Source organism: Hipposideros armiger, unplaced genomic scaffold (assembly GCF_001890085.2).
Source record: "Hipposideros armiger isolate ML-2016 unplaced genomic scaffold, ASM189008v1 scaffold_454, whole genome shotgun sequence".
NCBI classification, from domain to species: Eukaryota; Metazoa; Chordata; class Mammalia; order Chiroptera; family Hipposideridae; genus Hipposideros; species Hipposideros armiger.
Genome location: NW_017731804.1, coordinates 190343 through 204640, shown reverse-complemented (window position 1 = coordinate 204640; position 14298 = coordinate 190343). Strand labels below are relative to the sequence as shown.

The 14298-nt window shown below is 51.6% G+C and overlaps 1 protein-coding gene across 3 annotated transcripts in view; it reads right to left on the bottom strand.

Annotated features, from left to right (window-relative positions):
• Positions 1–1392: 1392 nt before the first annotated feature.
• CAPN9 (calpain 9) overlaps positions 1393–14298 on the bottom strand; it is a 46266-nt gene continuing 33360 nt past the window's right edge. For all 3 annotated transcript variants that reach the window (XM_019665829.1, XM_019665830.1, XM_019665831.1), the window contains 8 exons: positions 13377–13457; positions 11662–11719; positions 10088–10152; positions 9929–9997; positions 9593–9671; positions 7641–7757; positions 5201–5259; positions 1393–2268 (listed from right to left, as the gene is read on the bottom strand). In XM_019665829.1, the coding sequence (XP_019521374.1) occupies positions 2242–2268; positions 5201–5259; positions 7641–7757; positions 9593–9671; positions 9929–9997; positions 10088–10152; positions 11662–11719; positions 13377–13457 (555 nt within the window). In that variant the 3' untranslated portion in view covers positions 1393–2241. The remainder of the gene's footprint in view (positions 2269–5200; positions 5260–7640; positions 7758–9592; positions 9672–9928; positions 9998–10087; positions 10153–11661; positions 11720–13376; positions 13458–14298) is intronic.

Sequence of the window (14298 nt, the reverse complement as noted above, 5' to 3'; positions counted from 1 at the left end):
CAGTAATTTAAATGTCCAGTCAAAGGTCCAGGTGGGCAAGTGAGGCTGAATCCACGAAACACAGTGACTGGACCAAATGTCCACGTGGTTGTTAAATGTTTGACTATCACCCCTGCAGTAGGGGAGGAGGTGTGGCCTGTCTAGTATGTACGTATTCCATGCAACTGAGCTGATGTTTCTATTGCTAAAAAATTTGAAAGTTGATAGACAGATTAACCTAATTAGATGTGCTCAAGTTCAGTTCAAATTGTGTTTTGTTGAATTGATGGCTGCTCCCCTGAATAAGAACTCTTGTCCCGTGAGAGAGGAGGGAATACAGCAATTAAATTTGAAACTAAGAAAAAAACACAAACATGGGTTATCATTTGACTGATTTAAGAAAAACCAATTGCTAAGGCAGACATTGATTAATTCACTATTATTTATCTACTTATTTTTTCTCTCATATCTCTACCTCTGCTTCTTATCTCATAGATCATGTACTTTTTACTAATGGCTTTATTGAGGTATAATTTAAAGACTCCAAGCACACCCATTGTAAGTGTACAAATGCTTTTTCATGCCTCTTAGTAAATTTATAGAGTTGTGCAATCATTACCACAATCTATTTTTAGAACTTTCTATCGCCCTGGAAAAGTCCCCTCATGCTGTTGGCAGTTAATCCCCACTCCTGACTCCAGGCTCAGGCAGCTGCTGATCTGTCTTTCGTCTCTGTGGATTTCCCTTTTCTAGGAATTCTATGTAAATGGAAAATAGAATAAGCATATATCAGCAGTTTATTTTACAATGTTTATATAAAGTCCACTGGGAGGAATTTTGTTTCTCCATTCCCCAAGAGGAGGGGGCACTTCACGCCACACAGGGCCCCGGGGTGCCGGGGGGGGGAACCAGGGGAGAACTTGGCCCAAGCCTTCAGTATGGCTCCCATGGTGAGGACCAGCTGGTTCAGGGCTCTGGGGCCCAGGGCTGCCCCTGGTTGTCTGGCACCTGCCCTGGGGGACTGGGGAGGGGGGAGTGGCCCAGAGCGTGAGGACTACGCAGAGGTGGTGGGGTGTGAAATGTGCACTTGCAAGCAAGGTGCTTCCTATCTCTAGGAATTGAGAAGCCTGAGAGGGGCAGTCCCTCCAGGGTCAGCAAGGCCCCAAGATATCAATACAGAAATAGGGAAACTAGAAAACATGGTCACCACACAGAGCTCCCATCCTGCACCCGTTGCTGGATGAGCTCAGAGAAGGGCTGGGAAGTGAGGGAGGAGACCATGCTGCAGTGCCCCTTTAGCCATGAGTCAGGGGACCGGATGCTGGTGGCGCTCCCCTTCTAGCATGACCTTCGCTCTTACCACTGTGCCCCCTTTGCTTTCCGCACGCCCCTCCCCGCCACTCATCGGCCACAGTGTATTGATAAGAAAATGGGGCCAAGCAGTCATGGAGCCGTCATCTTATCATGATATTTCCCATCATTCCAATTGGGTGGGATTTCCTGTTCAGTGTGAGGGGGGCAAGCACATGGCCTCTCCACGCCCTTCCTCCCTCTCGTGGTGAAGATGAATGACATACGTCTGGCCGGGATCTGGACTCCCTGGGGAGAAATAACCTTGCTTTGGCTTTCCTGTCCCCACAGCTCTGGGCACAAAGGCTGTCTGGACTGGACAGAGGCTGTCTGAGTTGCCAGCTCTCAGAGGAGGGGACGGAGAGCTTCACGTTGCCTCACTCTCACCGGTAAGCATCCGGAATTCCCTGACGTTTGCCCCAGTAAGGCAACACCCCTGTGATGAAGAAAACGCTTTAATTATGATCTCGTGCCTTTCTCTTCTCATCCCAGGCCACGGCCACATTGATAAAACCACTGTTCTGTACAGGGTGTTCGAGTACAATTGTTGAAGCTACCCTGAAGCCACGGCTCTGTGCACTAGAACTTGGAATAATTCATAATAGGAGGAGGTGGGGGAAATATAATAGAAGAAGGGCTTGCTTGAAATGCCTGGATCTGGACGTAAGGCACAGGTGGTGGCATTAGCCATCTTAGGGCAGTGATTTTACAAAAAGTAACATAAAATCAGAGAGCACAGCTCAGTTCAATTCATTCTTCCAAGATCGGTATGATGTGGGGGGCTGGGAGGGAGGAGAGGGCAGCAGAAGGGGCGAGAGCCCTGGGCATGCCGGCTGCACACCCAGGGATGCTCTGAAGTTCATGGTCAGAAGTCAGCTCTCAGCTGCACAGACTGTGTTCCACCGGGAAGCCTCAAATGTTCATTGTCAGGCTGATGAACTGGGAAGAGAGAGAGAGAGAGAGAGAGAGAGAGAGAGAGAGAGAGAGAGAGAGGGAGAGAGAGAGAGAGAGAGACTGGTTACCCTTCTACTTCCCTACCGAACGAAGAACGGCCCTGGTTTATGTCACAGGGCCTCTGCCATCTGATCATTTTGCATGCAAACATGGACTTCTGCCTCAACATGAAACATTTAAAAAAAAATTAATTCTCAGCACTTTAAGTTTTCCAGAGTTCCTGAACCCTTTCTGAGGAAGCACAAGTCAAGTGTGGATGGGGAGAGAGAGAGAGGAAATGTGCTTTCTCCCTGTCGAAGCAGACAGCTTCCCCGAGTCACCATGGGCAGGTGGCATTAAGTGCCTTTTCCTCTTGATGGTGGGACCCCTGTCTGTGAGGACAGAGGTGGCCCTCCATCATGCAGGGGCTGCCGGAGACGGAAACATGGAGAAGCAACACAGAGCTCATCTCTTGCCCGTCCTGCGCCCTCCTCCCCGGCCTTCTTATCACAACGTGGTGACTTGGGGGACCATGGTGACGGGAGATGGCTTTTCCTCTCCTCTCTTCCCTCCTGGGCACAGCATGAGGCAAGGCCAGGACTATGGTGCGCAGCTGGGTGAAGGAAGACACACGGACTCGAGTGTTTCCTAAGTGGTGGTGGTGTTCAAAACAGTGGCTCTTCAACTTGGCCGCACACTGGACTAACCAGGGGAATTTTCAGAATATCAGTGCTTGGCTCCTCTGTTCCCCCAAAATTTGTATTTAATTGGTCTGGGGCATGGCCAGGCCACTGAGGTTTAAAATCTTCCCAGGAGATGCTAACATGCAGCTGGAATTCAGATGGCAGCAGGTTAAAGGGGAGAGGGGGAGGGCTCATTTGTCCTGTTGTCTTGGGGGTTGGTAGCAATGGGCCGGGGTGCGGGGGAGGTAGGAAAGCTTACACTGAATGACTTGGATCTGTTGAGGCAGGGGCTGGGGGGTGGGGGGAGAAGCTCATTCCAGCCCTGCACCTGTGCACATTTGGGTTGGAAGTAACACCTTGAACCTGAAGCAATGGAAGGCTTTCTCCAGCTTCTGGTGCTTTGGGCCTTTGGCGAATAATCTGTTGAATACCAAGCCCGCCCCCTCCCCCCCTGCACTGTGGACAGGTGGCACTGTCACACTTTCTTCATGCTTATTAATGGCACAGCCGTGAAGTAAATGAGAAACAAAGGTGGGCCCCGGGGGTCCCTCTTGTTTCCGTAAGAGACTAGTTTGAGTAGGCACAACTTTCTTTGGAATCCTGGGGTGTTTTATACAGTTATCGATCAGAGAAGTTATATTTATTGAGTGTGTGATCCACGCTCAAGGTGAAAGAGAACACTAGGAAAGGAACAGTCTAGTGCCTGTTCTCAGTGTAATTATAATGTACCCAGGGATCTGGGATATGCACATGGGAGCATCAGTGACTACTCAACATAATAATTTGCCAAATTACGTAATATTACTATAAACCAAACTTTTGGTGTAAGATTAAGGCCTAGATCTCTTTCTGCAAATGGTGAAACTGAGGCACAGAGCAGGTAGATTGACCAAATCAGAGCACGGGGGTGGTGGTGGGGGCAGGCCCATTCGCTGTCTAGGACATGCTGTCACCATCCCCTTTATCTCAGAATAGTTAGTAAATGGTACCCAAATCCTAAGTTAATAGTGACTTGGGAAATGAGCCGACATGTGTGACATGTGAGCGTGGAAATGGGTGGGGGGATGAAGAACTCAGAGCTGGAGAAGGAGACACAGGCCACCTGGCTCTACAGCTGGGTCCACGGAGAGCAGAGCTGGACAGAAAGACGTATGGGCAGAAAGGAAAACATGGGAAATAGGAACCATGGGAACCGTGGAAGGAAAGCGTCCCGAGTGTCCCCCTGCCTTTGGGCAGGACACTGTCTCACCAGAGTTCTCAACCTTTAGTTGTTTAGGAATCACTGGGGAGCCTGCCTAAGTGAGACAGGACCCAGCAGGTCTGGAGTGGGCCTAGTACTCTGCACTTCTTTGTTCCTGTTTATTGAGAGATAATTGACATGTAACTGCTGAAGTTGAAGGTGTAAGGAGTGTTGATCTGATACATTTACATCCTGCAACATGATTACCACTGTGGCACTAGCTTACACCTCCATCATGTCACATGAGTATCATTTCTTTTCTGTAGTGAGAACAGTTAAGATCTAGCCTCTTGGCAACTTTGAAGTTTATCACAGTATTGTTGCCTATAATCACTACAGAGCACTGCATTTCTAACGAGCTCCCGTAAGTGGTGCCCGTGTGCCACTCTGGGCAGGGGAGCAGGCTATTCACACCTGGGCAGGGGAGAGGGCTGTCCACACCTAGGCTGCCTCTTTTAAGCCTTTGAAACTTGGATCATACTCTCCCCTCCATTGCTTTTGCTGTGATTAGCCCTGTGACTATTAAAAGTGTATATCTCAGGGTTTTTGAGGTGTGTGCATGCATGCTCTCGCGCTTGCATGCACACACACACACACACGCACACACACACACACATATCAAGAATCATGAGGTCTACAGGACAGCGTCAGCGAGAGAGAGTGAATAAAGTGGAACCTAGCAGGTAGGCTGGCTGAGGCGCCCATGTGGCAGAAGGAAGAAAAGGAGAAGGCAGAGTTTGCTCGCTCACTTAATTCCAGGTGGTTAATCGCTCTGTGCCTCAGTTTCCACCTCTGCAAAATGGGGATATGGTTAGTCCCCAGCTCATAAGATGATTGTAAGGATTATATTGGCTGCTAATGCATAATACACCAAAAATATTAGCAGTTTTGCTGTTGTCACCCCCACGGCTAAATGTCACCCTCGCATGCAGCCATGCGTTCAGCAAATGTTTATGTGGTGGAACTGGCCTATCCCTGGCTGGGTCCCTGCGTGCAGGGTCTGGCTTGGTCATACCTCGTTTATTTTGAGATGAATGAACTCCTTGTTCTTCGTACTGAGAGCCTGGAACACCCCTGAGAGGAGACACAGGACAAAGGTGTCACTGCAGGGACAGTTCCTCCACAGGCTCAGCTAGTTCCCCCGCAACCCAGGGGCCTTCTGTGCGGCCGGTGAAGAAGCTGCTCCACCTGGTGGTCAGAGGGACCTTCTGGGGCACCTGCCAGACTCAGGGAGGGATTTCCCCCAATGGGTGGAAACCTCTCGAATTCCTGTGATGGCGGAAGCCAGTGGTTTGAGCACTGGGTGGCACGTGTTGTCATCAACAATATCCAGCCAGCTCCTGGATCCAAAACACCTCCCCACCTTAACTCTTGGGCTACAGATCCCATGCAACCCATGGCCCTGCTCCCCAGAGGAAAAGCACGGGTACGTAGCCTTCTGCGTGAGTCTTCAAAGCATACAGGACCCTTATGAGGAGGTGAGCACTGCAGGTGCTCCCACATGTAGGAGGGGGCCCGTCTGAGACGGATGCTGCGTCTACGTTTCAAATAACCTGAGAAAGTGATCTTTCTCTCCAATCTCAGTCGAAGTGGTCAAGCCAGTCAACCGTAGATTCATCTGAAAGCCACTGTGTGAGCTTTAGAAGTACAACAAAAAGGGGGAGGAGCTCTCACAGAACAAAGGAGCCGGAACCCAGAAGCCAAACGCAGAGTGGATTCAGACACAGACGGCAAATGAGGAAGAGGACCTGGGGGATTTCAGCTTGGGCCAGGTCTTAGCCGAAGTGGAGGACTTACTGAGAATTCTGGGAGCTACGCAAAGGGTTGATAATTATGCGAAAAAAAGTCTATCTGTTAGAGACATTTACAGACAAGAGACAAGAGGACTGAATTTCTGAGGTTTGTTATTGAATTATTCAGGGGGAAATGCATCTGTCAGGGGAACATATGAAAAAGATTACAAGATGATAATCGTGGAGATTGGAACCACCTGGGAATTTTTATCAATACCGACGCTGTGTGCCTCCCGTCCCCCCCCACACACACTACATTCTAATTTAGTTGGCCTACTGAGCGCCCAGTCATCACATTTTGAAGCTTCCCCAGGGATTGTAAAATGTTTGAGACGCACTGGCAGAGGGTGCGTGGGGACTGGCTAATATTCTTCATGCGTATAAATGTAATTAAAAATTTCTGGAAGAAAAAGTTAAAATAATCCTGGAGCAAAGCCCTAGCCTTGGTATTTTTAAGAGTTCTCTAGGTGGTGAATCTAACATGAGGGTCCCAGCTAGGTGACATGAAGCCTGCAGCGCCTTCTCCCCAATATTCCTGGGTTATGAGAACAAGCTGACCGCCCCATGGAAGGCATGGGCCTGAGGGGATTTTGAAAGGAAAAGGGTAGTTGGGAGAGAGAAGCTGTCAGATCTCCTAATTTCTAGGTCAGCTCTGACCACTGTAGGTCTAATAACTTTCTGGAGGGTCTTTGTAAAACGCATGTTTAAGTGCTGGTAGCCGCCTGGAGAAAGCCCAGCCTCCTGGCTGGAAGCTTTCAGCTCAGTATTTTCAGTGGACACGCGTGCCCTGCTGTCCACTAAGGACGGCGCTCCCGGCGCTTACAGCCCATGAAGCCCTGTTCCCAGCAAGTGACGACATGTTCCACGGGGGTGCTAGCACGGCGGAACCCAGGAGCACAGACCCTGCCTGGGCTTAGCAAGTGCCCCGAGGTCACCCAGCAGACATACCTGAGGAAATGCCCACAGGACTGGCTCCATAATTTGGGGTGGTCCAGTGCAAAATAGAATACAGGCCCCGTGTTCAAAAGTTATGAAGATTCCAGGTGGTGACACCAGAGCGTTACAGCAAGCACTGCCCCCTCAGGGGCACGGGGCCCTGTCCGGTGTACAGATCGCACCCCCACGGCGGCTGCTCTCGTGCTGAGTTACAGACCCCCGGACACACTTGATTCAGCTTCAGCTTTGGGACAATATGACAACAGACTGCAGGCTCTAAGGACCACCTACACACACTCTTCTCTCCTCTGTCGGGGTAACAAATCTTGTGCGAGGTAACCGGGTCAGTGCGTAGGACTTACAGGACACACAGGTGGTGCAGAGCGGGCAGGGAGAGAAGCCCCTGGCTCTGTTGCTATGAGGGGATTGACCTGAAATCTGTCCTTTCTCAGATATGAGCCAGGGACCCGTCACCCTCCTGCCAAGGCACTGGGTGTCTGTATAGAGAACGACTGTTATAACTAAGGTGGTGCCAAGAAAACGCACACATTCCCACCCTCCCGCTACCCACCCTGGTCACACAGATCCGACAGGCTCTCTGCAGGCTGTCTTGGCCATAACGTTGCCAGGTTGTTTCTTACACACTCCTGGAAGGTGGCTGAGGGAGGTGACTCTCCCCTGGGGCTGAGGATACGCAGCCCCACCGCAGCCCCACCGGGCACTCACGGCTTGCGTTCTCCAGCCGGACCAGGCAGTTGAGGAAGTCATCAAAGCCCAGTTGGAGCTCCTCGTCCGCGTACCTGAGGACGATCAACTGCAGCAGGTGGCTGTTCAGCTGAAAGCCTGTGAGGAGGCGAGAGGAGACAGCATGGCTGAGTCCCAAGGGGCCCCCTTGGAGAGCGCCAGTCAGCAGAGGGGCAAAGCAATGAAAAGGAACTCCAGACCCAGTGGGTGCCCTGTCCTCAGTTTGAATGCAGTGTGACAGTGTGTGTCTATGTTGGGGGTGTGCAGGTGAATTCTCAACTATGCCTTCTGAGTTTCATGAGTTCATGGTCTGGGTTTTGGGCCAACACCACCCATTGTGTCTCACGAACTTTTCAGGAAACCTCACTTCGGGGAGCTTAATACTGAGCATTGTCCGAGTGCCACTCTGTTCCTCACCAGCCTCCCCTCTAGTTCCATGTCTGAGCCCACTTCCGGCTGCCTGCCTAGGAAGTTTCCAGCCATGACAACCACAGTAAGTGGATGTTTCTCAAGGGTGTTTTAACCCAAAGCTGTTGGGGGATCTAGAAGTTGTATTTCTCAGCAGGGGTGCTGCTGCCCACAGAGGGTGATGGGGACCGAGAACACCAGGCCAGGGGAGGAGCTGGGTTTGAGCCCGGGGTTGCTCAGGCCACAGGCGGTTTTTTCACTTTTCCAGGCTTTGGTTTCCCCATTGGTTGAATGTAGGTTGAGATGAGCTAAAGTTCCTTTCTGATCCAATATTTAATGCTTTGCTTTATAACCATTGTCCTCAGGATGACTTTGCCCCCTTTCGTTCAGCCTACACTCTCACTGTCCAGGAAATGTTGGAAGTATTGCTGACAAGTCCACCGAGGTCTTCCCACCTCCTCAGCTGACTCCAGACAGGAGGAGGCCAACCAGAGGCAGAGCAGTTTCTGGAGGTTGCACGGAATGGTGGGGGGCTGGATGCTGGCGATGCCCAGGACCCTGGCACCTGCTCTCCATGGCAATCCTCTCTCGCTTCCCCAAGTCAGAATAGAAAAGACTTGGTCACACCTTCCTTCTGAAGGGCTCCCTTTGTCCTCTGCTCTGTCCTCCTGCCCTGGAAACGAGGTCTCCAGCTCCTAACAAAATCTCATCTGTGGCACCCAGCTTATTTATAGCTCATCTGGTTTTCTCCTCCCTAATGTAGGACCCCAGATGGTTCTGATTTTGTGTACTCTGTTCCTGTATGAAACCATGAAGCTGACAGTGTCTCCAGATACTTGCCTTCCCTGGGAGGGAACCGGATTACAAGCCTTGGCAGGGCCTGGGGCACGTCTATGAAGCTGCAGTGGCCGTGCAATCCGCGGCTACATGCAGAGGGCAGCTGAGCCCCAGAGGCTCGGGTTGCCACTGCAGTGACTGCTGGGGGGCTAGGAATGCCACCTGGAACTCACCCTTCGTGCAGGGAGACAGGTATAAAGTGTGACTGAATCGTCCGGTTTGGATTCAGCCTGCTGGTGACAAAGCCACAGGTGGCAGAGGGGTCATGAGCTCTGTGAGCACCTCCCTGACCCAGAACACAGGAGGGGCTGCCCTGCCGCGTCGGGGACCATCATCATCTGAAGGCAGAAGCTGCAGGTTTGGAAGCACGGCAGCTTGCCACCAAAGGGTCTCAGGTAACTCTGCTTGGCCAGAGGCTGGGAGGCCTCGGGGCCAGGCTAGGTTCGTCCTTGGTGGATGCGTTTTAAGGATTCCTGCCAATATTGCACCATGGTTCAAAGCAGGGGCCTGGCATGCATGAGAGAGTCCTGAGTCTGTGGCCTGGCTCTGTCACTAAAGGCTCTGGGCCCTGAAGAAGCCTCAACTCAAGTCAAAGACCCGCCATCTCCTAGGGCGTGAGAAGCGAGGGGCCACCCCAACAGCACCTGGCATGCAGTCAGCCTGCGCCTGACATTCCAGGTTCTTTTTACCTGCAGCTTTCAGCGCGGTCCGCAGCTCGTAGGAGGACATGGTGCCAGATTTGTCTACATCAAACTGCCGGAAAAGGCCCTGGGGGAAGATAGCCGAGGGAGTGGGGACCAGGAGCACACTGGCAGCCGCAACCGGGGGACCACCAGCACGGGGCAGAGACTCCCCTCGAGGGCCGGGAGGCAGTGCGTGGGGCAGGCCCTCCGACACCGCCGTGACCTCCCTCCTCTGCCCTTTCCCAACAGACCCTCCAGCTGGCAGCACCTTGGCCTGTTAAAGCCCCCTCTGTCCTGGGCTTGTCTGAGCCACTAGAGGCCATGCTCTGGCCAGGTACATACTGTCCACATCTTCAGTTTGTCCCAGAACACTTTGAATTCATCAAACTCTAGCTTCCCGTTGCCACTGGTCTGAGCCAAGTGCATTAAGGAAGGAAGACATGATCGCATTACACTACAAACACTTAGCATCTATTTCTGCCCAGGTATTTGGAAGGATACGTCCATTAGAGAAATGATGTTTTTACAGGAAATCAGGCTCAGCTTCTCGAATTTGATGTCCTTTTCTGAAATCACACATGAAACAGAATTCAGTTGACCCCAATAAGATAAGCCTATTCCCATCTGCTGAAAGCTCAACAGTGTGGTTAGATCCAGGCTGGTGAGGCTGGTGACATGGTCACCCTCTTAGGAGGCTAGAGTGAGTAGAAATTGACGTGGCCTTTGGGGAGGAAAATTTGCAAAATATGAAAAGAGCCTTAAAAATGAGAATACCTTTCTATTCATTTATCCTAGTTTTAAGAATCCTAAACGAAGAATTACCAATGATGATTTTTATCATCAGATTATTTATAATGGCAAAAATTTAGAAATGATATAAATGACCAGTGGAGGGTTATGGACACTAAGTTAGGTGATGTCCACATGATGGATCATTTCATAATCCTTAAGGATCATGTTTTTGAAGCATATGTAATGAAACGGGAAAACGTTTATAAAAACTGAGTTTAAAAGGGAGGATTTAAAATCATTGCAGAATTTGAACACCAAGACACTGCTAGTGGAAATGCAAAAGTTACTTGGGGAAGTAGTTTGATAGTTCTTTAAAATGTTAAATGTAGAGTTACCATGCAACCCAGCAGTTCTCTTAGCTATGTACCCAAGAGAAATGAAAACACATCCACACAGATAACTCTACTTGAATGCTCATGGCAGCATTATTCACAATTGCCACAAAGGGCCCCATCACTGCCCAGCAGTGGAGGAGTGGACGAGCAAAGCATGGTGTGTTCATACAATGGACTATCCTCTGGCCATAAAGAGAAGTGAAGAAGCCCTGGCCGGTTGCACCATTAGTGAACCTTGAGCACATCCCACTAAGTGGAGGAAGCCACTCACACGGGGACCGCATCTTCTGTGATCCCTTTTGTGTAAAAAGCTGAGACTGGGCAAATCTCTACAGACAGAAAGCAGATGAGTGTTTGCCAGGGGCTGGGGGAAACGGGGAGTGACTGCTGCTGGGTACAGGGTTTCTTTCTGGAGCAATAAAATGTTCTGCAGTTGATTGTGGTGATGGTTGCACACCTCTGTGAACACACGAGAAACCACTGAATTCTATATTTTAAATGAGTGAATTGTATAGTATGTGAATTACATCTCAAAGCTGTTGTATTTAAATATAAAATTGTATCTATAATTTAATACCAAGTATGTGTGGGTACCTATAAACACACACACAGATGACACATACTACACACATATGTGAAGACACACACATATGTTAGCAGTGGTCACTCATGGGTGGTGAGATTATTGGTCATTTTCCTCTTTGTCACTAGGCTTTTCTGCATTTTCTAGTATTTTCTACCGTAGACCTGCATCATTTTTGTTATTGGGAAATAAGCAATGAAAGTAATTTTTAAAGTCCATCTAACGTCAGTTCTGGGAAGCAGGTCTGTGGCTCTGAGGAGTGTGTGTGTGTGAGGGCGAGGTAGGGGGCTGGAGGAGACCCGGCAGGGGGCCGCCACTGTCAGCCCTGGGGTCCCCGATGGGGGCTGGGTGGTGTGAGCACTTACTCTTTCGTAGCACTGCGTTTAAAACATATTCAAGTTCCTCTGCAGTCACCTCCATGTCCTGTGGAAGTGGAGACAATTGCTTTTCATGGCCCCCAGCACCATCTTCGTGAGTTTCTCTCAGTCCTGAGCTTGATTTGACTCAAGTGACAGACGGGCCCTCAGGAGCCTGCTGCAGCCCTCTCACTTCTCAGACTTGCATACCTAACCCAGAAAGGGCCCAGAGAACGGGGCAGCCAGGCATACGCCTCCCAGCCCCTGAGCCAAAGTACCCCGATGATTCTGGGACTTGACGGTCTGAGTCCCCCAACCGCTGCACAGCAGCAGTCCCTGGAGAGCTTTAAAAATGCCCACAGGGAGCTTTCCGCAGGCACCATTTCAGTCAGAAGACTGGGAGTATCTCTTATTTTCAAAACCTCTAGGGGTGAATTTCAGAACCATTAACCTAAGAATTTCCACTAAATCCCACTAACTCCCACCATCCACAGCACTTAGGTGCCTGTTAGGCATGTAGAGTCTCAGGCCCCACCCTAGGCCTCCTGAAGAGGAAACCTGCATTTTCCTGGATGCTTGAACAAGCAAACCAGCAAATAACCTGTGGAGTTATTTTCACATGTCTGCCCAGGTCCCACCCTTGGGTTGGGGGTTTGGGATATTCAGCCCCAGTGAAGAATCGCTGATCCAGTCCAGGTCCCCATTGAACGGAGGAGGCAAGAGAGACGGGGCCAAGTGTGCAAGCCGCCCAGCTGGCCGAAAGAAGGGCGGGACTGCACAGGAACTGCTCTTCAATGACTCTCCTGCAACAGGCCCCCCTCACCTTCCAAAGCCAGGTCTCCATTTCCGGCAACTTCCCCCCTCCCAAGTCCCTCCTGACCCAGGCCAGTCCCCCAGATGGCTCCCGAGGCTGGGAACTGTTCCTTTCGACCCTCACCTGCTCCCCTGCCCAGGGCTGCAGTCGGCCACTCTGTCTGCTGGTTTAGACAAAGCCCCACAGGTCCACACTTTCCTCCACCCCAGGCCGTGGTCCCCGAGTGTCCCTGACCTGCCAGTGCCTGGAACCCCACCATTAGGGCTGCATTTCCAGGTTTAAGTGTCTTCCTCTTTTATTGTTCAGGAACTTGGTCAGGGGTAGGAAGCTAATATAGTCACCAGCATCTTGCCATGAATTGGTTTATCGGGCTAATTTTAGTTACGGCAGCCAATTGAGAGGCTTCTAGGGAACAGGACGGGGCAGTTTCTAGGAAGACAAGGCCTGAGCAGGGGCAGGGAAAACCCAGGAGGGGTCAGGGGCTCCACCAAGCAAACTGAGCCAGAGAGGTGGGAATGGACAGGGGGACACAAGGACAGACTCTGTCCTTCCCTGGTGTCAGCCCCCATGGCCCCGGTGTTCATGGTGGACCCCCTGACAGCAGCATGGCTGGCCAGGGAAGAGAGCATGATGAGGCAGTGATTTCTGGGCAGAGTTCAAAGGAGCCGCCTCCACAGGGCGTTGGTGCCCATGTGCCATCCCCGGGCAGGCTGGCGCGTGAGGTGCCCTGGGGGACTGTCTGCAGGGCCTCTCAGTGACCAGGGCTGCTCTCACCCTATGGCCAGCTCCACTGCGCCTGGGGCACCCGGCCTCTAGGAAGGGTCACTGACACCTCCCTGTCACTGCAGCCCTGGGTGGCAGCAGCCCTCAGCACAGGGGCTCGGGCCAGGCGGCCACAGCGGCACCTCACCTCCCCAGCGACGCGTGCGAACAGGGCCCGGAACTGCTGCTCGTCCTCCGTCTCCCGGCCCGGCGGACTTGGCTTCGGAGGCTGAGGATGGACCAAGGAGCTCGCGTTGGACTCACAGAAAAGACACTGTCATTTGCTTTCCCAAAGAAACCGCAGGAAAGAGGCCCGGCCGCAGAGGGTGCCACCGAGGAAGCAGCCGGGATCCCTCAGCCAGGTGGCATGTGTGGTTCCCCTGAGCTCGAAAGTGGCCCTGCCTGTGGCATTAGGAGCGCGGTCTCCGCTCCTGGTTAAGGCTCCTTGGAAGGAGTGTCTGGAAGGCCTTGTTAGGGGACTTGCTGAGCCCTCCTCGCATTACAGACGCGAGCACTCAAGGAAGCCGGGCTCCTGACTGAGTCCGGCCGGCCAAGGTTGTCCCCATCCTCTCCTACCACTCACCACCCTTGACTGTAATTAGTTGCTCAGTCATCTGTGTCCCTAGGTGATACCGTCTTTGAGGGCGGGAGTCTGTTTCTAGCTTGGAGCACCGGGCCTGGTGCGTGGAGAGAGCTCAGAAAATGTCTCAGGTGTTTGTCCTGTTTTGCTTTGGTTTGGTCTTGGCCTTGTTAATAAGCTGCCAGCCAGACAGGGCAGCCACAAGCCGAAAGTGCCCTCCGAAGTTCAGATCACCGTTGACTTGGGACGTGTCAGGCTGCCCAGCTGGAAAGTCTCACAGACTCCCACAAGTATAAATTTTGCTCCCACTTTCCACAACACACAGCACAGGGGAGAAGTGATGTGTCCCCTGAGTCCACAGGAATCTACCAGCCTCTCTCATTTTCTTTCATCAATTGCTCTTAAATCGAACACATTTTAAAGATATCCCACCCCTCCAGAAGCAGCAGCTGCCTCTCAGGACAGAGCCAATCAGTAGCAGAAAGATCAC